The sequence below is a fragment of the Macaca thibetana genome, chromosome 11 (genome assembly GCF_024542745.1).
Source record: "Macaca thibetana thibetana isolate TM-01 chromosome 11, ASM2454274v1, whole genome shotgun sequence".
Lineage (NCBI taxonomy): Eukaryota > Metazoa > Chordata > Mammalia > Primates > Cercopithecidae > Macaca > Macaca thibetana.
This window is the reverse complement of record NC_065588.1, coordinates 124954292-124979000: the sequence shown is the minus strand read 5'-3', so window position 1 is coordinate 124979000 and position 24709 is coordinate 124954292. Positions and strand designations below refer to the sequence as shown.

The window sequence follows — 24709 nt, the reverse complement described above, 5'->3', positions numbered from 1 at the left end:
CCCCCCTTTGTTTTTTTTTTTGTTTTTTTTTTTTTTTTTTTTTTTTTTTTTTTTTTTTTTTTTTTTTGAGACAGGGTCTCATTCTGTTGCCCAGGCTGGGAATGCAGTGGCACCATCATGGCTCACTGTAGCCTCCAACTCCTGGGCGTAAGCGATCCTCCCACCTCAGCCTCCCCAGGAGCTGGGACTACATGTGTGTGCCACCACACCTGGCTAATTTTGGTATATATATATATATTGTAGAAACGAGGTCTCACTATGTTGCCCAAGCTGGTCTTGAACTCTTGGACTCAAACAATCCTCCTGCCTTGGCCTCCCAAAGTCCTGGGATTACAGGTGTGAGCCATCATGCCTGGCCTTATCCATTTATTCTTAAAAAGAGACCACCACTCCAGCCACTGACATACAGAAACTATCACATGGAAATCTGTGCCTGGCCTCTGCTTATGTGGCCTCAATTTGGGATGTGAACACTTTTTTCTTGCATTGAAGAAGAACTGAACTGCCAACGTTTTTGTTAGTCCCAAATGCTCCTTCCTTTGTGGTTTGAAAGCTTTATGTAAGAAACTGGCCTTGGTCCTCCCATTCAGATACCTCTCTCACCCCAACCCCCAGGCCTAACACTGGCACAGTGGGGGCCAGGGCAGGGAGGAGGGCATTAGGGAGATGTGGGTGCTGGCAGGAGGGCCATGGAGCTAAGACTTGGAGCTTTCCTGCCCTCACAAGGCAAGAGTCTCCTTGCCAACAAGCCTGGAGGCAGGATGAGCAAAACGGTGGCCTTGGGAACCAGCGCTCTCCAAATAAAACAGTGCCCAGGGACCGGCGAGTGAGATTCAGGTGGCTTTCGCCTGCAGGGTCTGCTTTGGGGAGAGTTGAGAGCACTTCTCCCTGCTTTTCCCATTGCCTTTACTCAGGGGGAGTCAGAGGCAGTAGGTGATGGGGGAATGCTGGGGCTGGATCTTCCCGTCCATGGCTCTCTCCTTGGATTTAAAAAGGAGCTTCAGAAGGTTTGATTTTAAGGCGAGAACTTCCCCAGCAAGGCAGATTTTCCATCTGTTAATCCCCTATTTCACCTTTCTGAAGTTTGTTTTCTTTAAAACAATCAACAACTTGGAAAATATACTTAATTTGTTCAAAGATCTAACCAGCTGTCTCACTGGCTGCTAACAGACAACACAGGATTTGCTTTTTGTTCAGTATTTTTTTTTTTTAATTTCTCATCTTCTAGTCAAAGCTGCAGTTTTATTAGCTAGTTACTTCCAACAAAAGTTTATTTTTTGCCTAGTTATAAATGTCCTAAAGCTTATTCTGAACCAAAACTTTGAGCATACAGAAAACTGGAGAATAGAAGTTCCTCTAAACTGCCTCATCTATTTTCTAATTTTCCATGTTGCTTTGCATAGCTGAGGTCAAGTTGTATATCCCAGGGGATGCAAAACGATGACACCGCATGTATTAGTCCGTTTTCACGCTGCTGATAAAGACACATCTGAGACTGGGCAATTTATAAAGGAAAATAGGTAATGGACTCACCATTCCACGTGGCTGGGGAGGTTTCACAATCATGGCGGAAGGCAAAAAGCATGTCTCACATGGCGATGGGAAGAGAGAATGAGAGCCAAGTGGAAGGGGAAACCCCTTATAAAAGCACTAGATCTTGTGACACTTATTCACAATCGTGAGAACAGTATGGTGAAAACTGCCTCCATGATTCAAGTTTCTCCCTTCGGGTTCCTCCCACAACATGTGGGAATTGTGGGGGCTACAATTCAAGATGAGATTTGGGTGGGGACACAGCCACACCATATCACTGCACAAGCACCCAAATCCAGGGTTCAGAGCCCAGAGCTCTGTGCTAGTGCTGCAGAGATGTTTGTTAATCAACGAACTTCTGAATAAAGCTCATTTGAATTCACGCGCATTTACTTGCAAACAAAAGGATCCTGACAAGAGTACAGACATTAGTAGTCACTTCGCTTTACCTTAAAAGCATTACAAAAACACAACAACCACAGTAATAACAATATATCCATCGAAGGAAGACCTGTGCTCCCTTGAAAAGGACCATTATAATATCTCACACTCTTAAGATGACTTTTCCTTTTCAAAGTATTCGAATGTCTTATTCTTCCGAAATAGGTAAGACAGAAACTGAGCGCTTGTAATCCAGAGCTGATGTTGGTGTGTGCTCTAGGACACAGGTCTGCACATTTTCTCTCTAAAAGGCCAGATAGTAAATATTGTAGAGTTTATGAGCTAAGAGGCAGAACTGAGCATATGAAGTAGCTAGACAGGACCACTTAAAAATGTAGATATTGAAAAATGTTAAAACCATTGTTAGCTTGCGTGGTGTACAAAACTGGGCAGCAGACTGGACGTGGTCCATGGGCTGTTTGTTGACCCCTGTTCTAGGACATAAAAAGTCAAAAGGAATCATTCCCTAACTTCAAAGTGTTTACAGAGCTTTGTGGTAGATGATACCTTCTGGGGGGACATCTGCTGTTCTGTCTGACCAGCATCTGTTCCCTGTTTCAGTGAAAGCCAGATTTTTCCATGATGCACAGGCTCTTAATCTCACTCCACACTTGCCCCCCGTGAGGCTACACCTGCCCCACCTGATTCCACACCTGCCCCACCTGCCTCTACACCTGCCCCACCTGACTCTACACCTGCTCCACCTGACTCCACACCTGCCCCACCTGACTCCACACCTGCCCCACCTGATTCCACACCTGCCCCACCTGATTCCACACCTGCCCCACCTGACTCTACACCTGCCTTACCTGATTCTACACCTGCCCCACCTGACTCTACACCTGCCCCACTTGATTTCACACCTGCCCCACCTGACGCTACACCTGTCCCACCTGCTGTTACACCTCCTTCACCTGATTCCACACCTGCCCCAGGGTGATACATTCCCCAGGCCTGGGCAATAAGACTAACACATCCTTTTGATTTCAGTGATTGGCTTCAAGTTGGGCTCATGACCCAAGCCTATCAGTTCCAATCAGTCCCTGTCCCAGAGGATTTGCTGGAGTGATTGGTGATGAGGTTTCCACTCATTTCTTGCTGGACATGATGCTGTGAAGGAGTCAGCATGGCATTGCCGGGGCCACCTTGTGACTAACAAAGAGGAAGGAGAGCTGAGAAAGGAAGAGAAGCCACCGTCCATACCACATCCTTTGCACACGTGGGCCCCTCACACTCCAAGTGTGGTCTGCAGACCAGCCGCACTGACATGGCTTAGGAGCTTTGAAAAATAAGTACCCAACCCAGACCTTCTAAGTGAGGATGGGCACCTACTCAACATGTACATGTGATCTGCATGCCCAATAATGTTTGAGAAACACTTTTCTAGACTTTTAAACTTACATGAGCCAAGTTTAAGTTGGGTTGTGTTTGCAGCCTTTATAACTCAAAGAATCCCAAATAATCCACTTCTCATAATCCTGATTAATCCATTTCTCATAACATGACTCACGCAAATAGCATGTTTGCTTACACGTTCTCATCAGTGTACACTACTAATAGTAATCTAAGAGTGGCCACATTGTGAGTCAGATAGGGGGTGCTGTACTACTCAAGCCCAATGTCACTCATCTACTTTCTACATTTCAGGTTGACCTTGCAGCCCAGTGACAGCCTCTGATCGTTCAATGCTGAGTGAGCTCCATCATCCTAAGGAAAGAGGAGATGAAGGGGCGTCTATCTCAAGCCTGGCATGGGGAGCAGGAAGGAGCCAAGTTTGCAGAAAGATGGCAAACTGACCATACTTTTAGCTTAGGGGTTTCCAACCCTGGCTGCACACTGAAATCACCTGGGGAGCTTCTCAAAATCACAGGTGCTCACTTCCACCTCCAGCAATGATTGTGACTTGCTGGACTAAACTTTATGACTAAAGTTGAGAAAGGCTAGGCTAATGAAAAGTGACAACTTCCAGAGTGGGAGAAGACGAGAAACTTTGAAAGTAAATACTCCATAAAACCATTGCAGCAAACATCCCATGACGGACAGGAAGGACACAGGATGCAATCAGGTGGCTGAATGCAGGAGTGTCCAAGGTAACTCAGGACTCACCATAGCCAGAGGAACGATGCCCACCAGGTCCTTCTGGCTGACAAAGATCTCGGACACGGCAATGTCTGTGGTCCCCTTCCGCGGGTACTCCACCTGCCATGTGATGGGCTGAGTCCCCGAAAGGCTGCTGAAACTGGCTATTTCAAAATTCATCTGCACGACCTCATTGAATAAACTGCTGCTCCTGGAAGAGAGAAAAGAAAATGGCTTTAAGCCAATTTTGTTCAAAGGACCCTTCTCTCCTCATAATTGTACCCAGAAGATAAAGACAAAGAAGTGCCTCTCAGGGATGGCTCTAGGGTTTTGGTGGCGGCACCTGGGGCATGGAACCCCCAATAAGGTAAGGACTGGCATCCAGGACAGAGAAGCACCCACACGTTAAGGATATGGGCCAAGAATATTCAACAATGAGCAATAAACTGTGTCTGTGTGGATGAAGCTTTGGAATGATGATTACCAGCTCTGCAGATGACGAGCTAAACCAGTTTATTTCACACCTGCACTATGCACCTGAATGGCCTCTGTTCAGTTCTGTAGGTGTGGCAGATGCTCTAGGCTGGGGTCCCGACCCCTAAGCCATGAATTGGTACCAGTCCATGGCCCATAAGGAATAGGGATGCAAAGCAGGAGGTGAGTGGTGGGTAAGCAAGGGAAGCTTCACCTCTATTTACAGCCACTCACTATAGCTCACATTATCACCCGAGCTCCACCTCCTGTCAGGTCAGTGGCAGCATTAGATTCTCATAGGAGCGTGAACTGTATTGTGAATTGCACGTGTGAGGGATCTAGGTTGTGTGCTCCTTATGAAAATCTAATGCCTGATGATCTGTCACTGTCTCCCATCACTCCCAGATGGGACAGTCTAGTTGCAGGAAAACAAACTCAGGGCTCCCACTGATTCTACATTATGGTGATTTATATCATTAGTTCATTATTATTCAATATTCATTATTATTACAATGTAATAATAATAGAAATAAAGTGCACAATAAATGTAATGTACTTGAATCATCCCCAAACCATCCTTCCCCCACCACTCCCATCTGTGGAAAAATTGTCTTCCATGAAACTGGTCTCTGGTGCCAGAAAGTTTGGGGACCGCTGGTGTAGGCCACTCACGCAATAGCACCTTCAACCCCCTCTGCTTGTCCTGCTCTGCTAAAGGGGCTGAGAGGCCTAAACTATATTCTCAGACCCCCTTGCTGCTAGATGCAGGATTGAAGCAGAGTTTGCTCCAGTCAGACCCACTCATTTGGGAAGTAGAGGAAGAAGTGGGTTCTAGAGTGGAAGCCAGGAAGGGAGTTTGGGTTTTCTGGTGAGCACAGTGGCCCTGGTTCTCCCGGGGCAGCTGTGGGGTGCCCCTGGCATCCAGGCCCTCACATCATCATGCCAACGGGTGACAGTGGTGTTTCCACTACAACAGTCCTCTGCAGAGGCTGGACCTTTTTCATCTGTGTTATCGCTGGCTGCCCTGTCCCTGGCTGTGTAGTAAACACATTCAATTCAGTGGTTCTCCTAGAGATTATGTGAATTGCCTAGTATCCTTTAATGACACCTCTTCTGCTTAGAGGGGCTAAAACTTAGCTAAAGGGACTCTTTGTCTGCAACTAAGAATTCTGACCAATTCCATGCATTTGAAATATATGTATTTTGGGAACTACTGTTGGTCCAAACTTTTTCATTTTTTAGATGATAAAATTAAACCCAATAAAGGAAAGATGACTTGCCCACAACCACATAGCTAGCTAGTGCAGAGTCAACATAAAATGTAGCATCTCCTGTTTCCCAGTCCAGTGCTCTTTTCAGATCCTCGCCTAAGACAGCTGGTGGTCAAATATGACATCACAAGGCTCCAACAGTTTTTTGTTTGTTTGTTTGCTTGTTTCCTTAGGGCAGGAGACAGCAAACTGTGTCCTGTGAACCAAAGGCAGCCAGCTGCCTATTTTTGTGAGTAACATTTTACTGGCGCACAGCCTTGCCTATTTGTCTACATTTTCCTATGGTTGCTCTCGCATCATAAGAACATGGTTGAGTAACTGCATCAGTCCATGTAGAGCCTGCAAAACCTAAAATATTTCTTATCTAGATCCTTACAGAAAACTTTTGCCAGTATTGGCTAGACAAGGTCAGAGAAGGGGAAGTTGGCTAAGCTTTGTAGAGCTGTTGAGTCAATAGAACCACTATTGGTGGAAACAAGAAGGATGGGCATGGCAGGCATCATGCTGGATTTGTGGGGGGGGGCAGGGTTCTGGTGAGCCTTGGCATCCAGCCTGAGGTGTCTCCAGTGCCCTCTGCTGATATGCTAAGGATGACGCTAAGTGGTGGGTCAGTGGTCAGCAAGACCTCAGGCTGCCATCCCCTGGAAGGCTACATGTTTGCAGATGAATTAAAGGAGATTTTCCATAGCATATCAAGAAAGAAACAACAGATATGCTTAAAAACTGCATCTCAAGCATGTGCCAACATGAAGAGTAGCAGTGAAACACTTTCCTTTGCTGGGGCACTAATATTGAGTGCACCATTCAATCTTCAGGGCTTGATTGACAGCCATAGCGCTAACTCTCCACCACATCACCCTCAGTCCTGCTCAGTGGCTGTGGAGGGATGTAACGGGGAGGTTACTGCACCAAACAAAGCACTGGGACTCGTGAATCTTCCTTAAGTTCACAGGGCGGGGAATAGGGCTCAGAGAATCACGATTTATGAGATGCTAGAGATTCCTCTGGAAGGGAAAAGAAATCGAAGGTCTTGACCATCAAGCTAGGGGCTGAAAATCTCAAGCATGAATTGCTGGTCTTTAAAAATGAGGGAGAGGTGTCTTGAGTCTAGAGTGTTTTCAAACTAAGAGATGTGGTCTTGGTCCGGCAGCTGAGGCCCACAGGGGTCTGAGCGTGCACAACTCAACAGCCAGGACGACCTCTCTCACTGCAGGCCTGCAGACAGTTTTGCATTCCAGGGAGTTTAATCTCATCTTCTTAGCAAGCATGCCTGGACCTGATTCTCCTTATCTGCCACTGGGTACCGGTACTGGTGCTGTCCAGGAGCTGCATGGCTACTTGACTGACTCTACTCAGAAAATAATTCAGTTCCCTTAGTATTGGATGTGGCAACCACCCAAATGTCCAAAGACCCCCTTTCAGTCCCAAACGGATGCCTATACTGGCACAGCACCACAGAGGTTGCAGTGAGCTTTCAGCCTGCACCTGTCTTCACTCTCTTACGAAGTTCTGTGAGCACTGCAACCACTCACATCATCTCTCCGAGACTCAGAGGCACCATCTAGAAGATTGAAATAATGACATTCCCATTGTGCAGGGAGGAAAGAGGCGTGAAAAAGAAGCCAGCCCAACTTCTCATGCTCCAGCGGCAGCCTCCTCCGCTGCCATTATGCTAACGAAGGGCATTAAGAAAGGCATAGTCACGGACCAGAGAAAAGAGAAGGGGTATTTTTCCTTTTGGCTTGAAACACATTGTTATGTGATTTTTGTGAGCAGTGAGGTGACCTCCTGAAAGTGTTCTGTTGTAGTTGGCATAAGAATAAAAGTAACAGGTGACTGTTGACAATATACTCACTATGTGCCAGGCACTGGACCAGGTTCCACACATACCTTATTCCAAATCCCAATACAAACCCTGAGGTGGTGATTAAGGTTCTCATTTTGCACCAGCGCCAGAGCAGACACTCTTGAACCTCTGCTGCCAGAAAGTGTGTTTGCATCAACTTGCTCTTCAACCACAGATAGAAGGGGGCGACTCAGCAGGATCCCGTTTGAAACATTCTGCAGCTCCCCACTCAGATGCCCATCACTTGTGAGCCAACTCAACCTAATCTTGGTTTCAGAACGGCAACGAAATTGACAAGTTTCACAACTGGATGAGAACTCCAGCTTTCTGGCAGCTGCACAGAATTCTAGATCAGGGTGACATGAGGGCAAGCTCCCTGGTGCGCTGGGGGCAGGGGCCTGGTTAGAACACTGACGTCTGTCTTTCAGGGAGTTGGAGATCTCCGACAAAATGAAGAAGAGGTAGTTCTGTGTCCACAGGGACCCTGGGAATGTGTGTGATAGAGCAAAGGTCAGACCAGACTGATCCAACAGAGGAATGAGCCACCGGGAGGCCTCAGGATTCAACCTTCTGACACCAGACAAAGAATTCCTCTGGGAAGATACAGAGCCAATGCCCTCGTTTCTTTATTTTTGTGCATTCCTATTCTTTCCTACCCTTTCTCCACCCCCACACAGCCCTTGTCTTCTTTGTCTCTAAAAAATGCACAGTATGATGTATCTAAGTTAACGAAGATGCAACCCTGTTTTGAAACTTGACACTTTTGTGGAGATGAGTGACTGGGCGATTTGGTGTTGTTGGTTCCACTCTGTTCATTTTAAGGGAGGTCTCCACTCTGTCCTTGCTGACTTAGGGGACGGCTGGCCAGTGGTACTGGACAGCAAAAGATTTTCCTAGAGAAGCTGGGAATCTCAGCTTTTTTTTTTTCTCTAAAATCTCTGGATTTTAAATTAGAAGAATCTTCACTTTTTAGCTGTAGCACAGCTCAGACAACATCTCTGCTGACTCTCAGTTTCCTGCCTCTGTCTTAGAAGGTTTCCTTCCAGTATCTACATATTCTGGCAATAGCATTTTATAGAAATGTTGTGAACCTGAGATGGAAGACGTCTTCACAAAAATGACGAATGTGTGATTCTCCAACAGTGGTGCCCAGGATCCTTGGTGCTCCAAGGGGTGAGACAGCAGTGAGCATGGTCCCTAACCCCGCTCCTGCCCCCGACATACTCCTGTTGCAATGAGAGCACCTCCAATCAGATGTGTTGTCAACATTAGGCCTCCAACAAGCATTTCATTCAGATAATGAAAGAGAAAAGAAGAAATGAAACAATAAATGAAATGAAGAAGAGAGGAGAGGAGGGAAGGAAGGAAAAAAGTGGGAGAGGGAAGGAGAGAGGAAGAAAGTTAGCAGCTTGAACCGAGACGAAAAGCCATGGCCCTTTAAGGGGAGCACATGTGGGTCAGGATGCCATGGCCCTTTAAGGGGAGCACATGCGGGTCAGGATGCCATGGCCCTTTAAGGGGAGCACATGTGGGTCAGGATGCCATGGCCCTTTAAGGGGAGCACATGCGGGTCAGGATGCATGCTGTGGGCTTCAGACGGACTTCCTGACTCACAGCCTGGCTTCCCCGGGTACTGGCTGGATGACTGAACAACTCTGCCTCATTTTCTCTATTTGCAAAATGGGGATGTTAATCCCTCCCATTTTGGAGTTGATCTGAATGAACAAGTCAAAGTACTTAGAACGGAACTTGGCACCAGCAGGCATCAATAAATGGAAGCTGTTTCTTGTGTTTAGCAGGACTTGACATCGCATTCAGGCTCTGTGGCGTTAGGGTTGGCTGCCTGAAGCCACCATTCAGACACACTCTTGAAGCCTGGTCCAGGAGCTTCCTGAGAACGAACCACAGTGGAGGGGCAGGCTCTCAACCACTCAGTGTGAACTGGGACTCACTAAGATGTGTACACACTGCACTTCCTGAGTGCCTGCCTCTGTGGACACAATGCCATAATGCACATTGTGCTGGCAGAAAGAGACTAAACAAATAAGAAATCTTTTCTTCTTTCAAGTCTTCTGCGGTCAGCGCCTTTCCACTGACTCTAATCAGACTGAAATATTTGCTAAGCTTTGCCTTGAAGGGAGCAAGAGTCTTTCACATCAGCTCATATGGGGCTTGTGATGTTGTTGGAGTAATAAAGAGAGGAATTTGAACACTTAAGTGACTCCAGAGAGCACCCAAGAACTATCACCTGCTAAATCAATAGTGTAGATTTCTTGCGGTAACTCTTGAACTAAATTTTCAAAATTGGCTTAAAAAGCTCTTACTCAAAAGCAAATAAATTCTCCCAGCAGTCACAATCAAGTTTGGACCACTGGAAACCTAATTTACCAAACCTCTTAGCCGTCAGACTCTATTTGGTAAGAAAATTGAGTGTGGGGATGTGTTAAAAGCCAAAAGGGCTTTACCTCCCTACTATAGGGAGTCAGGGATTTCAGCTCCAAAGTTGGTTGACAGCTTAGTGCCCGCAGAAAGAAAAGAGACCAACCAAATAAAGAAAATCAACCTTCTCATAGGGAAGCCGCTACAGGAGAAGAGAATCACTCGATCCAGGCTTTGCTTTGTTCATTCCACCTCATGAGCATTTCATGAAGGCAAGGACACTTGCTTCCTCACTGGGAAGGGCTTTCTTAGAAAGTCCCATTGACCCTAATGTCAGCACTCACATCTGAGGGCTTTCTGGGATCTCTACCTGGTGCAGAGGCATGTCCCTTGGTGGTGTGAGTTGCAAGCAACAGAAAACACCCTACATTGACTGACAAGGAAAAGAGAATGGAACAAATGCCTCAAAATTACCAGGCAGACTGGAAAAATAGGCATAGGGCCTAGGTGGGAGAAAAGGAAGCCTACAAAGCTAGAACCTCAGATGCCAGTTCTAGAGAGGACAGTGCTGCTGATGTCAAAAACTTTCTCCTGTTCTTGAGTCTTTGCCTTAAGGATCCCTCATTCAAAGGTCTGAGTAAGGAGCTCTGATTGGCTGAGCTAAGCTAACACACCCAGATCCAATATGCCAGAGGAATGAGAAAGAATCTGGCCTTTTACAGAGGGAGTCCCTCCTTCATCCAAGGTCTCTGTACCTAGTTCAGGGTGTGGGATAACAGAGACAGGCAGCAGGGAGGAGCAAAGTGCATGAAGGTCACCCCATTTCCAAGCACCCTTGAATTGCATTATGAGTTCGAATTTGAAAAGCCAAACAGGCTGTGCAGGGTGGCTCATGCCTGTAATCCCAGCACTTTGTGAGGCCAAGGCAGGTGCATCACCTGAGCTCAGGAGTTGAGACTAGCCTGGGCAATATGGCAAAACCCTGTATCCACAAACAAAGGAGCAAAACAAAAATAAAAACTAAAAATTAGTCAGGGTGGTGGTGCAGTCTGTAGTGCCAGCCACTTGGGAGGCTGAGGTGGGAGGATCCCTTGAGCTTGAGGAGATGAAGGTTATAGCATTGCAGGGAGGTAGAGGTTATAGTGTTGCTGGGAGGCAGGGGTTACAGCATTGCAGGGAGGCAGGGGTTACAGTGTTGCAGGGAGGTGGAGGTTACATTGTTGCAGGGAGGTGGAAGTTAGAGTGTTGCAGGGAGGCGGAGGTTACAGTGTTGCAGGGAGGTGGAGGTTACAGTGTTGCAGAGAGGCAGAAGTTACAGTGTTGCAGGGAAGTGGAAGTTATAGTGTTGCAGGGAGGTGGGGGTTACAATGTTGCAGGGAGGTGGAACTTAGAGTGTTGCAGGGAGGCGGAACTTAGAGTGTTGCAGGGAGGCAGAGGTTCCAGTGTTGCAGGGAGGTGGAGGTTCCAGTGTTGCAGGGAGGTGGAAGTTATAGTGTTGCAGGGAGGTGGAAGTTATAGTGTTGCAGGGAGGCGGGGGTTACAGTGTTGCAGGGAGGTGGGAGTTAGTGTTGCAGGGAGGTGGAAGTTAGTGTTGCAGGGAGGTGGAAGTTACAGTGTTGTAGGGAGGCAGGGGTTACAGTGTTGTAGGGAGGCGGAGGTTACAGTGTTGCAGGGAGGTGGAAGTTACAGTGTTGCAGGGAGGTGGGAGTTACAGTGTTGCAGGGAGGTGGAAGTTAGTGTTGCAGGGAGGTGGAAGTTACAGTGTTGCAGGGAGGCAGGGGTTACAGTGTTGCAGGGAGGTGGAGGTTACAGTGTTGCAGAGAGGCAGAGGTTACGGTGTTGCAGGGAGGGAGGGATTACAGTGTTGCAGGGACGTGGAGGTTACAGTGTTGCAGGGACGTGGAGGTTACAGTGTTGCAGGGAGGCAGGGGTTACAGTGTTGCAGGGAGGCAGAGGTTAGTTACAGTGTTGCAGGGAGGGAGGGATTACAGTGTTGTAGGGAGGTGGAGGTTACAGTGTTGCAGGGAGGTGGAAGTTACAGTGTTGCAGGGAGGTGGGGGTTGCAGTGTTGCAGGGAGGCAGAGGTTACAGTGTTGCAGGGAGGCGGACGTTATAGTGTTGCAGTGAGGTGAGATCTGGCCACTGCACTGCAGCCTGGGTGACAGAGTGAGGCCTTGTCTCAAAACAAAAACAAAAACCAAAAAAACCAAACAAGCCACATTTCACTTCTCTCTACCCCATTCTCCAAAGTCTAAAAATTTACAGAAGCAGAGAATGCATGAAAAGGTGAAAAAAGAGAGAGTATTGCAAATCATATTGATGCAGTGAAACTGCTTAAAAGAATTGCAATCCTTATGGAAGAAACCTGAGTCTCCCCATCCTCTAAAGCAGGGGCTCTCCATCCTGGCTGACTATTATAATTACCTGGGGAAATTAAAAGAAAAACAACCAATAGCTGTGTGTACCCTACACTAACAGAATCAGAATCCTGAGAGGTGACACTCAGACATCGGTATTTTAAACACTTCACTGATTTCAATGTGTTGTCGATGTTGAGAATTACTGCTGTATACAGAAGTGTGTTTTCTCTCTGTGATTAACAAGCTTTTCAGTCTCATTTTTTTTTTTTAATTTCCTAATTTCTTCCTTTTTTTTTTTTGGAGACGGAGTCTTGCTCTGTCGCCCAGGCTGGAGTGCAGTGGCCGGATCTCAGCTCACTGCAAGCTCCGCCTCCCGGGTTTACCCCATTCTCCTGCCTCAGCCTCCCGAGTAGCTGGGACTACAGGCGCCCGCCACCGCGCCCGGCTAGTTTTTTGTATTTTTTAGTAGAGACGGGGTTTCACCGTGTTAGCCAGGATGGTCTCGATCTCCTGACCTCGTGATCCGCCCGTCTCGGCCTCCCAAAGTGCTGGGATTACAGGCTTGAGCCACCGCGCCCGGCCAACCAGGAGTCATTCTTGAATTCTTTCTTTCACATCCCACATCTAATTCATCAGGATTATCTTGAAAACACATCCCGAACCTGAGCACTTCCCACCACCTTCATTATGACTGCTCCAGCCCAAGCAACCATCATCTCTTGCCTGGGTCATTTCAATGCCTCCTAACTGGGATGCCCATTTCTGCCCTAACCCCCCACTACCCCTACATCTCTCCTCAGTGCAGCAGCCAGAATAATTCTCCTGAAATGTGACTTGGGCCATGAGATTTCTGCGGCCTAAACCTGCAAGGCTTCCCCATCTCACTTGGCTTAAGCGAAAGTCCTCTCCAGGGCTTGCGAGGCTGAGCCTGACTGGTGCCACCCACCCTCACCCCTGGGACTCTCCTACCCCTCCCCTTGCTCATTCTCCTCCAGCCCCACTGACCTCTTCGAAGCTTTCAAACACTTCAGGAACATTCCTGCTTTAGGGACGTTGCACTTTGCTCCTTCTTCTGCCTGGAATAATCATCCATCACACATCCGGAGGCTTCCTCAACTTCCTTTAGGTCTCCGCTCACATGAGCCCTCCCATATCACCCTCTCACCTACACCTCCTGCCTCCTCTTCTACTTCTGGCCTTTTCTACAGCACCTTCACCCTCCCACCTGTCCTGTATCTTCCTTATTCATCGTATTTGTTGACTTCTTCCAGCTCCTCTTATCTAAAATGTAAGCCCCGTGAAAGGGTTTTAAAAACTTGTTTTGTTTACTGGTGAGTTCCAGCAATAACAGGACTTCATATTCTTAAAATGAATTTTAAAAATTCTAGAAAAGATCCACTCTCTGAAAAGTTTGTCAATATATAAGAGAGGCCCCTGGAACCAAGACCTGCCCCTTTGATGAGTCGCTTGGCGTGGAGGTGAGAGAGGCAGGGAGGTGCGTCCATCTGGGGCAGGGTCCACAAACTCAAGCGCCTTTGGAAGCCAGGCAGGTGGAAAGCAGGTGATTGCACTGTCACACACAGGCCTTGACAGAGGCTGTAACACACTAGGGGCCCTCTGCCACATTTAGGGGCAGCTGCTTCCCAGTTCTAGCCCACCACAGCCAGGTGCAAATCTAGGCCCCTTGTTGCCAGAAATTCTGTTTTCCAAGAATAAAACAGAAGTTTGGATTTTTAAAAAATGGGAAATCTCCCACTGCGTAAATGTTGAAGCAAATCCAATTAAGAAAGGAGGCTGGGCAGCGAGGGAAATACAGGCAGGGGGAATAAAACCATGGATGAAACGAAGCCCTTAAGAGAGGAGAGAGACCATGGGAGCTTCCGGTTCTTCCTGGCCCCTCCTGCGTGAAAGCCCCGGAGGACGGCTCCAGGGAACCCCTGGCCACACGGGGGAGGGGTCCGTTGTTCTCTTGAGAGCCTGATGGTTTTTATTTTCCATGCAGGATGCAACTTCCTGAAGCAGAGCAGGTGGCCTGCATGGGCCTCGCATACCAGAAGTGTGCCATATAGTCATTCTCCAGCAGCTGAAGCTTGGGCTAAATTAGGTCACACTTCAGGAAGTGCAGCTGCCAAGAAGACCTCAGAGGTTCGGGTGTCTTGGCTTCACGTAGCCCCTGGCCCAAGCAGGCTCCCGATGCTCCACAGGCATCATAGTGGGCTTCCCCGTGCTGCAATGGTGGGCCCTAGGCCAGCCCAAAGTGGGCACTGAGTCCAGCCCTTCGGATCCAATTAACATGCTGGACAGAGGGTTCTGCCAAAAAATGATGAATCTTTCAAAGTGATTCTCAGATAAGATGGAACTGGAGTGCATGGGGGCTCTACAGACCCCCACAAATGACCTGAAAAGCTCAAGGAACCTGACAATGACCCTTTCACATCTCACTCTCCAATGAGTGTAAATTCTCCAGTGGGAGACCAACCTTGCTGCCCAGGACCTTATGAGACACCTGAAGCAATAGAAAGGGGAATGAGGGAAAACCCAGTGATGCCTCACGCATGAAACTGTCCTCTCCTACTTCCCTCTCCCCAGCCGATACCTCAGGAGGTGGTTTGACGTGATGTCACTGAGGGTATCGAAGGCTGTCACACCAGATCTGTCATGCACCCCCATCCTCCTGTCCCATCTGGTCTCTGTGATGGTTAATGTTATGCATTACCTTGACAGAGCCATGGGATGCCCAGACATTTGGGCAAACATTATTCTGGATGTATCTGTGAGGGTGTTTCTGGGTGAAATTAACATCTCAGCTGAGTGAAGCCCTTGGTCTCCGGCAATGTGGGTGAATGTCATTCAGTCAACGGAAAACCTGAACAGAACAAAAGGGCTGACTCTACCCAGAGTAAGAGGGAATTCCTCCTGTCTGATCGCCTGGGACAGCAACTTTTTCCCCTGCCTTTGGACTCAGAATGAGATATTGTCTCCCTGGTCCTTACACCTTCAGAATGGGAATACTTTCCTGGCTCTCCTGAGTCTCCAGCTTGACAACTGCAGTGGTTGGGACTTGCCAGCCTCTATAATTGCATGAGCCAACTCCTCATTATCTACCTATCTATCTATCTATCTATCTATCTATCTATCTATCTATCTATATTCCATCTATCTATTCATCCATCCATCCATCTACCTATCCATAATCTGACATCTATCTATGTATTATCCATCCATCCATCCATTTATTCATCTATTATCTATATATCCATCTATTTATCTATCTATCCATCCTTCCATCTATCTACCCATCTATTATCTATCTATGCATCTATTTATTATCTATGCATCCATGCATCCATCCATCCATCCATCCATCATTATCTATCATCTTTCTATCCATCATTTATCTATCTATCCATCTATTATCCATCCATCCATCTATCATCTATCTATTATCTATTCATTATCTATCTATCCATTCATCCATTATCTACCTATCTTCCATCCATTATTTATCTATCTAGCCATCTATCTATTATCTATTCCTCTATGATCTATCTATCCATTTGTATCATCTAGCTATCCTCTATCTATCTATCTATCTATCTATCTATCTATCCATCCATCCATCTAGCCATCTTCCATCCATTATTTATCTGTCTAGCCATCTATCCCTGTATGATCTATCCATTTGTATCATCTATCTATCCATCTATTATCCATCTATCAATCTATCCATCTATCTCTCTATCCACACATCCATCTATCCATCCATCCACTCATCCCATCTATCCACCAATCAATTAATCATTCTATCAATTCTATCTTCAATAAATCACTCCATCTGATCTATTAATCAACCAATCTATCATATCTATCCATCCATCCAATGTAGCCATAAATCTGTCTATCTAAATCTATACCTATGGACTCACCCACCCCATTGGTTCTATGTCTCTGGGGAACCCTGACTCATACAAGTTCCTTGCTGGAAAGGCTTTGGATGGGAGAGGCAAATTCCACCAGGGAGAGGGACACGGAGGGAAAACGCGCACCTTCGACATTCTCTCTTGACACTCTCTGCCCTCAGCACTTCCCCATTCCACAGCAGCTAACATGACCCTCCTTCCACTCTGGCCCGACCACAAGTGGGGTTCTTCCCTGGCCTGACCACAGTTGGAGTCCTTTCCTTAAGGACATAGAATTCTTCGATTCTAGCTTTGTTTCTCAGGGCCTCCAATTTGCCTCCTGCTCTCACAGACACTATAGTTTGCACAGTTTTATATGATGCTATGAAATGTTAACCAAGCAGTTTTCCTCACTGGTGACTAACTGAGTTTCTTTCCTGTGCCCCGAGTCCTGGAAGTTAGCGAGGAGCTGCTGCTGCCCTCCGAAAAGCCAGCACAGTGGAAGAAAAGAGATGTAACATTTAGGGCTCCCAAGTAAAAAAGTAAATATATAAAGTAATCTGTAGACTGGCTCTACGTGAAGAAAATATTCGGGAAGAATACTCACCAAGCCCTCCGCCCAGCATCCACTCCTGACCAGACTAAACACAGGCACGGAGGGCCTGCTGGAGGGGAGAGGCACGAGTGTGTGCAGGTCCTTTGGAGGGCGGAGCTCAGCCCTCACTTTGAGCCAGTTTCCTGTGCTCTCATTCCCTCTGTTGTAACTGCTAAAAGCAGCATCTGTTCTTTTGGTTAGACGCTGTGGTAAGTTATTAAATGGTCTCAGATGCTACCCACCCCAGTATGCACACCCCTCTGCAAGGGGACTCTGCTGTGCCGCCCATCGAGAGGAGCATCAGTCTCCTCACCCGCCTCAGTATGCACACCCTTCTGCAAGCGGACTCTGCCCTGCTGTCCATCGGTCCATCGAGAGGAGCACCTGTCTCCTCACCCGCCTCAGTATGCACACCCCTCTGCAAGTGGACTCTGCCCTGCCGTCCATCGGTCTATCGAGAGGAGCATCTGTCTCCTCACCCGCCTGAATCTAGGCTGGCCCTGTGATTTGTTTCAGCCTCTGAAAGGCTGCAGAACTGACGATACAAAATTTCCAGGGCCTTGGAGAGCCTTCTAGCTGCTTTTTTCACTCTCTCAGAGCACTGCTCTGAAGCCAATGTGTCATGAAGACCCCTAGATGCAGGATCCCATGGAGAGGGGAGAAGCCTGGCCAACCCAGCCACAAGTGACTGCATCAGATGGATACAGCTCCAACAGAGGAACTGCCCAGAAAACTCCAACTTATCGTGAGAAATGTCAAATATTTGTTTGGAGCCAGTAACCTCGGGCCACCTTGTCAAGCAGCAATAGATGAAGGTTCTGATTTCTAGAGTTCTCTTGCTCATTCCCGAGTGATCCTAAAGTCTCCTCTGCACTTTGCCAGCAGCATGTGGCAGAGGTAGATCAGGATTAGACCGGGATGCCCAGGCAGAGAGGAATTCAGAAGAAGCCACCCCAATCCCCAGGCCCCTAAAGCCCTGAATGGTATGGAAATCAGTGGGACATTGGCCTAATTCCAGGGTAGGTCACTGAAGTTAGCTGAGGCGAGAACTGAGGCAAGTATGAACCTGGCCTCAGTTTCTTGCAGGAAGAGTGGGTAGAGAAGTGAAGATGGCACAGACTATGTACTTGGAGACCAGGTAGAAACATGGATGCCTCAGTAAATTTCAAGGCTAAATGATGGAATTACAAACCCCTGTGAAGGAAGCCACAAGAGGGTGAATACCTGAAGACCTAACATTTCCTACACAGTGCAGTGCCGTGATGAACTTGCCCTCCTGGGTCTATCTTGGGCAGATCAGGCAGAGTTCGAGAGGTTGAATCTACCGAGTTTCAACCTGAAATGGCTTATCAGACCTGGAATGAGTGAGATGAAGTTTTCTGCCACCAGATAGAACGGGGGGAGACACCAAGTTCAATGCCTGGTGAAGAAATAGGGTTGCACAGATTGTTTTTGCACGCTGGAGCTTGTAGATTGGAAATACACCCATGCGGTGGTCAGCTGAAGTGGATTATGGTTTAGCAACCTTTATTTCTTATTTAAGAGACAGGGTCTCGCTCTGTCCGGGCTGGAGTGCAGTGGTGCCATCGTGGCTCACGGCAGCCTCGACTTCTTGGGCTCAAGTGATCCTCCTACCTCCTGAGTAGCTTCCACTACAGGTGCTGGCCACCACACCTAACTAATTTTCTTAATTTTAAAGCTTTGTAGAGACAGGGTCTCAGTATCTCGCTCAGGCTTGTTTCCTGGCCTCAAGCAATCCTCCCACCTTAGCCTCCCAAAGTGCTGGGATCACAGACAAGAAAACTGTGAATATCAGGAAACTCTGCTCCCAGAGCCAGCACTCGGCCACCATACTCAGCCACAGAATGTTTATCAAATGACCATTCTGAGCCTGGCCTCAGGATCTGTAATGCTTTTACCTCCCAAATCCTGACACTAGGTTGGCACAAAAGTCATTTCCATTAAAAGGCAGTTGCTTTCTTACAAGCCTAATAATAAACTGTCCCTCCACCGCCACTGCGCTGATCCCCTTCCCTACCCTCTTACCAAGTCCTTCTGCCTTAGGACGACTCAAACCCGCCAAGCGCCCTCCACCTCAGTGCCCCGCCTGTGCTTTTCCCCAAGGCTGGCCCATCTTGGCATTCACCCCATGGCTCACTTATTCACGACATCCTCCCTGGTCACATGGGACTCACTCGGCCACTTTACGTATATGGCCTCGGTGCAGGATGCATTTCTATGCGTTTGGTGTTCACCATCTGCCTCTTCCTTTGTCTGGCGTGAGCCCCATGACAGCGAGGACACCATTCTAGTCCCCGTTATCGCTTCATGATACATCACAGCACTGACTCGTAGAAAGTGCACGGCAAATGTTTGCAGAGTGAATAGAGCAGTGAAGATGGTGATTGCTCCAGTAGCCGAGTGCCCTGACAGTCATACTTTTCTTTCCTTCCACAAGTCAGGTTGGTATTCATTTTTACTCATGAAGGGAGTAGGCCTCTCTGTGTAGCTGGAAAGGACAGAAGCATCCTTTGAAGCTATCAGCCTTTCCAGAAGGGTTGAGCTCATTCCCAGAGAGAAGCAAGACACAGAGCTCATTGGAGACCTTCCAGGACAGACACGCTCCAAGGTCCACTCCTAAAACTTTGCATTTTCAAACTATCACAGACGACAGAAACTGGATTTGCTCCAAAGCTTTTGCTATTGAATTTTATGCCTGCTGAGCGCTTCTAAACACAGAATGAAGAGGCTGAATTAACTATGCAAAAGGATAATTTACAGTTAATTTTCGTAATTGATGGATGGAGGGTCTCTGCGGTAGCACTAACTGCTAAGACTAAAAGGCCCTAGAGGGGATACAGTTTTTACATGTAAAACAGAAGGCTTTCTCTACTCAGCATCCAACTCATTCATCCATTCATCCATCCATCAAGCATTCACCAGGCACCAGATCTGCGCCAGGCACAGTGGGAGAGGTGCAGAAGCGAATCGCTGTGGTCCACGGTGGGCCCCAGACCGCCACAGGGAGTTCCCTCCTACTTGCAATCAGTGCCCCATCTGTTTGGCTAAAGACACGCGAGGAGACTGACCAGAGTACACTGGAAGGCGGCAAGTCTCGGGGCTGCTCTGCTCTTGTCCCTGCGCTCCCCCTGTTCCGCCCAGCTGCAAAGGTGTTTCCCAAGCAGGCATGGGTCCACTCGACTTGAGAAAGGCATCCAGTTCTCACTGCAGCACTTCCCTTTGTATTTAGGGGTCTGTATGAGTCTGCATTAATAAAGACATTACCCAAGACTGGGTAATGTCTTTATTAATAATAATATTATTTTATTATTAATTATTAATTATTACTTATTATTATTAATAATAAAGGAAAGAGGCTTAATTGCTCACAGTTCAGCATGGCTGGGGAGGCCTTGGGAAACTTACAATCATGGTGGAAGGAGAAGTAAACATGTCATTCTTCACGTGGCGGCAGCAAGGAGAAGTGCTGAGCAAAAGGGGGAAGGTCCCTCATAAAACCATCAGGTCTCGTGAGAACTCACTCACTGTCACGAGAACAGCAGCATGGGGGTAACTGCTCCCATGATGCAATGACCTCCCACCAGGTCCTTCCTATGACAGACACGTGGGTATTATGGGAACTAGAATTCAAGATGAGATTTGGGTGGCGACACAGCCAAATCATATCAGGGTCCGTAGTACACTCATTCTGGAATAATTTACACTAACAATCTCTGTCCTCTTGTTCAAGGTCCTCAGCCTTGGCTGCATGATAGTGAGCTTTAGAAGAACACTATTGCTTTTTAAAGAAAACTTTCCTTTTTTCTTTCTCCTTTGCAGATTCAGCTGATCTGTGGTAGGCATGGGTATCACTTTTCATTTTGGTAAAGCTTCCTAGGGTATCCCTACATGCAGCCAGAGTTAAAAAGGGGTTTTTAAGGGAATAGTTTCAAATATGGAGATGCTATTTCTGTATGAAAGTAGCAGCAGCGAAAGGCAATGGTCTCCTCCAGAGCAACGTGTCAGAGGCCCAGGTGCCCTGGCCGCCGTCGCTGCTCCAGGTTTCCCGGTGCCACAGGAAGGTTCTGTCCTCCAGTACCCAGAAGGGCTCGGTCACTGGGTGCTTCTTATTCTTTGCTTATCAGGCAGGAAAACCAAGCTCATCCTAGTCAGTTCTGCAGCAGGGATTTAATTCTGGTTATAAAGGTGTAGAAGGAGCAGACAAGTTAGGTAACCTGAGATTATCAACGAGAGGAAGATGCTTCCACCTTCAGGGTCAAGGGACAAACAGTGGGGGTGATGACCCCAGGGGTGAATTCACTGGATGAGAGCTGGGTTTACGCTGGGAGCTGCCCTGTGGGAGCTGCAGCTGCAGAGGAATGGAGGCCACCGCCTGAGACACCATCAGAAGCAGAGGCCAAAAAACACCCAAGCTTTGTCTTTCCTTCTCACTGTCAACTGTCCTCCAGGGCCTCCTGCTGGCCACATGGAGCCAAAATCTAGTTGGCAAGGGGTCTGGAAAACATAGTTTGCAGGGATCACTGAGCAAAGGAGGGGCAGGAAATGGATTGAAACTAGACGAGCCACTGTGGGAACACACTCCCACCCAAATCTCACCCAAACCCCACCTCAGCCCCACCCCAGCCTTACCTCCAGCTCAGCAGCGCATGGTCCCAGCATTACAGTAAGATGTGGCGAGGGCTATGATATGAAGAAAGCCCGGCACAGTCCCTAAAACTGGGGCAACTAAACCTAGGGGGTGAGTGGGCTCCCCGAGACAGGGCCTTTGAGCTGAAAGCTGAACAATAAATGAGAGAAAGCCAGGAGGAACAGGCAGGGGTATTTTAGGAAAGGGGCCATTGGGAGTGAAGAGACTCTGAGGAACTGAAAGAAGATCACTGGTCCGAGGGTGCAATGTGCACAGGCCCAGACACAGCCTCACATTGGGGAGCAAGTCTGGGCCGGGACCCTGCATCATTGCTGGGTGGTGGAAGGGGGCTGGGGGCTGTCTTCCACACTCATTCCTCCAACTTTTTTTTTTTCTGAGACCACGTCTTGCTCTGTCACCTTGGCTGGAGTGCAGGGGCGTGATCTCGGCTCACTGCAGCCTCCGCCTCCCAGGTTCAAGTGATTCTCCTGCCACAGCCTCACAAATAGCTGGGATTACAGGTGTGTGTCACCACATCCGACTATTTTTTGTATTATTATTATTGTTATTATTTTTTAGTAGAATCGGGGTTCTGCCATGTTGGCCAGGCTGGTCTCTGACCCCTGGCCTCAAACCATCGGCCTGCCTTAGCCTCCCAAACTACTGGGATTACAGGCATGAACCACCGTGCCCAGCCTCCTCTAACAGTTTTAAAAACATAGTTTTAATAACTGCCAGGTCAACATTTTATCTTTAAAAAAGAAACAATCTTTGAGAAGCTGTCACGATAGGAGGACGTGCTCTGGGGAGCCCCTGAAATCTTTTCCTTGAATGCATCCTCTCCCTCTGATCTCAGCGTTTGTTTTCCCTCACTCCTGGATCACTATGCTCCAGCTACCCTGGGACCTGTGCCTGCTCCACAGACACACCAAACTCATTCCCACGTTGGCATTTGCTGTCCCTCCAGCTACTCTGCATGTTTACTCCCCATAGAAGTCAACACTGTCAAACACTTAAACACCCACCTCAAGCAGACACCTCAAGGCCTGCAGCTCCAGAAACTACCACATTGCTATGTTGTCAGTGTCGCCCTTAACACCATTGGAAATCTTGTTTGGTTTTCCTTTGTTCATTTTCTATCTTCTCTGGTAAGATGTAAGCACCTCTAGATGAGAAACTTTGTCTTGGTCACTGTTGTATCCCCAAGGTTTAGAATACTGCCTGCAAGTATAGGAGGGGATGAATACATCTACATTAGTTAATAATAAAACCGTGAACTTATGTTCCTTTGTTCTAGCTTCCAGCTTAATTTAATTTTTCTTCTTTCCTTCCTTCCTTCTCTTTCTTTCTTTCTTTCTCTTTCTTTCTTTTCCTTCCTTCCTTCCTTCCTTCCTTCCTTCCTTCCTTCCTTCCTCCCTCCCTTCCTCCTTCCTTCCTTCCTTCCTTCCTTCCTTCCTTCCCTCCCTCCCTCCCCCCCTCCCTCCTCCTTCCTTCCTTCCTTCCTTCCTTCCTTCCTTTTCCTTTACTTCCTTCCTTCCTTCCTTCACTTCTCAGCTCCTTCAACCTTCCTTCCTCCTTCCTTCCTTCCTTCCTTCCTTCCTTCCTTCCTCTTTCTTTTACTTTCTTTCTTCAGGCTGGAGTACAGTGACACTATCTCAGCTCACTGCAACCTCCACCTCCCAGGTTCAAGTGATTCTCTTACCTCAGCCTCCCAAGTAGCTGGGATCACAGGTGTGTGCCACCACACTTGGTTAATGTCTGTCTTTCTTTCTTTCTTTCCTTCTTTCTTTCTTTCTCTTTCTTTCTTTCTTTCTTTCTTTCTTTCTTTCTTTCTTTCTTTCTTTCTCTTTTTCTTTCTCTTCTTTCTTTCTTTCTTTCTTTCTTTTCTCTTTCTTTTCTTTCTTTCTTCTTTCTTTCTTTCTTTCTTTCTTTCTTTTTCTTCTTTCTTTCTTTTTTCTTTCTTTCTTTCTCTCTCTCTCTTTTTGTAGAGGTTTCACCATGTTGCCCAGGTTGGTCTCGAACTCCTGACCTCAGGTGATCCACCCACCCCCAGCTCCCAGAGTGCTAGGATTACAGACATGGCCCACTGTGCATGTTTGGGGATAGCATGGTTATTTGCATTGACCAATGCTTCTGTAAACTAACTTACTGGCAACTTTGCAGAAAGGTATAGTCAACTGGTTAAGCTGATTTGGAGAAGCAAAAGTAAATTGAGGAAAAGATGGAGAGAAGGAAACTCACTTCTGCGGGGGGCACTGTGGAAAGGCACAGCTACTTAGCATCCCCAGCTTCAGAGAAGCCACTATGAAACGCCTGGAAAACATGCCTAATAGAAAATAGATGAGCTGAAAAGAACAGCCTCCCTCGAAGACAGTGGTCTTCAGTCATCCAAGTTGCTTGTGCCGTGGAGATGATAAAGCACTTGACGAAATTAATGTTAACAAACAGTGTTCAGTGAGAAGAGCCCTGCGTGGTGGGGTTTCAGTCTGCTGGGGCTGCTGTGCGTGGTGAGGTGAAGGCGGGTTCTTTAAGTCCTGCTGCCTCTGTACCGGCAGCCCAGTGTGATGGAAAGAACACGGGATCAGTGAAGCTCTGCTGCCTCTGTACCAGGACCTGTGAAAGGGGCAGCCCAGTGTGATGGAGGAACACAGAATCAGGAATGGGGAAGTGGGTGGCTGGCCCTGAGAGAGCGGATGTTTCTCACTGCAGTTTCCCCGCATCCACCCGACTTAACGGCACGGCGGGCACGGCAGTTTTTTCCTGGGACGTCACCCTTCTCCTACTGTGTGGAGCTGTGATGGGAGGCTATGTTCTGGGGGAGGCTTCTCTATTTTAAAGCTGAAGTGGCTGATTCCTCTCTTTCCCATTCCGTACTGTCAGTGTGATGTCACCAAGTGGATTTCCCTTCTAGGTCCTTGCCACTAAGTGTTGCAAAGAAGAAAGAAAAGAGGGAAGGGCTGCCTTTGTCAGTGCCACGGGCGATGCTGGCTGACCTGTCTGCCTGAGGCCCTGGTGAAGGCAGCTGCTGCCTGGCCTCACTGGGTCAGGCTCACCCCCACATACCTCCTGATGCCTCTTACAATCCCATGACCTCTTCCCCTTCACTGCATGGGTCCCTTGGGCTTAGGTTAGCCGGATTTAGTTCTGTTGTTTTGCAACTGATACACCTGGCTTGGCCATTACC

General features: G+C 47.7%; 2 protein-coding genes across 2 annotated transcripts in view; both read right to left on the bottom strand.

The window, feature by feature from the left end:
- The window catches only part of TMEM132C (transmembrane protein 132C), a 435395-nt gene that overhangs the window by 88963 nt on the left and 321723 nt on the right, over nucleotides 1–24709 (bottom strand). Inside the window, exon 4 of the mRNA XM_050748580.1 lies at nucleotides 4081–4264. Within this exon, the coding sequence (XP_050604537.1) occupies nucleotides 4081–4264 (184 nt within the window). The remainder of the gene's footprint in view (nucleotides 1–4080; nucleotides 4265–24709) is intronic.
- The window catches only part of GLT1D1 (glycosyltransferase 1 domain containing 1), a 582479-nt gene that overhangs the window by 359708 nt on the left and 198062 nt on the right, over nucleotides 1–24709 (bottom strand). The window lies entirely within an intron of this gene.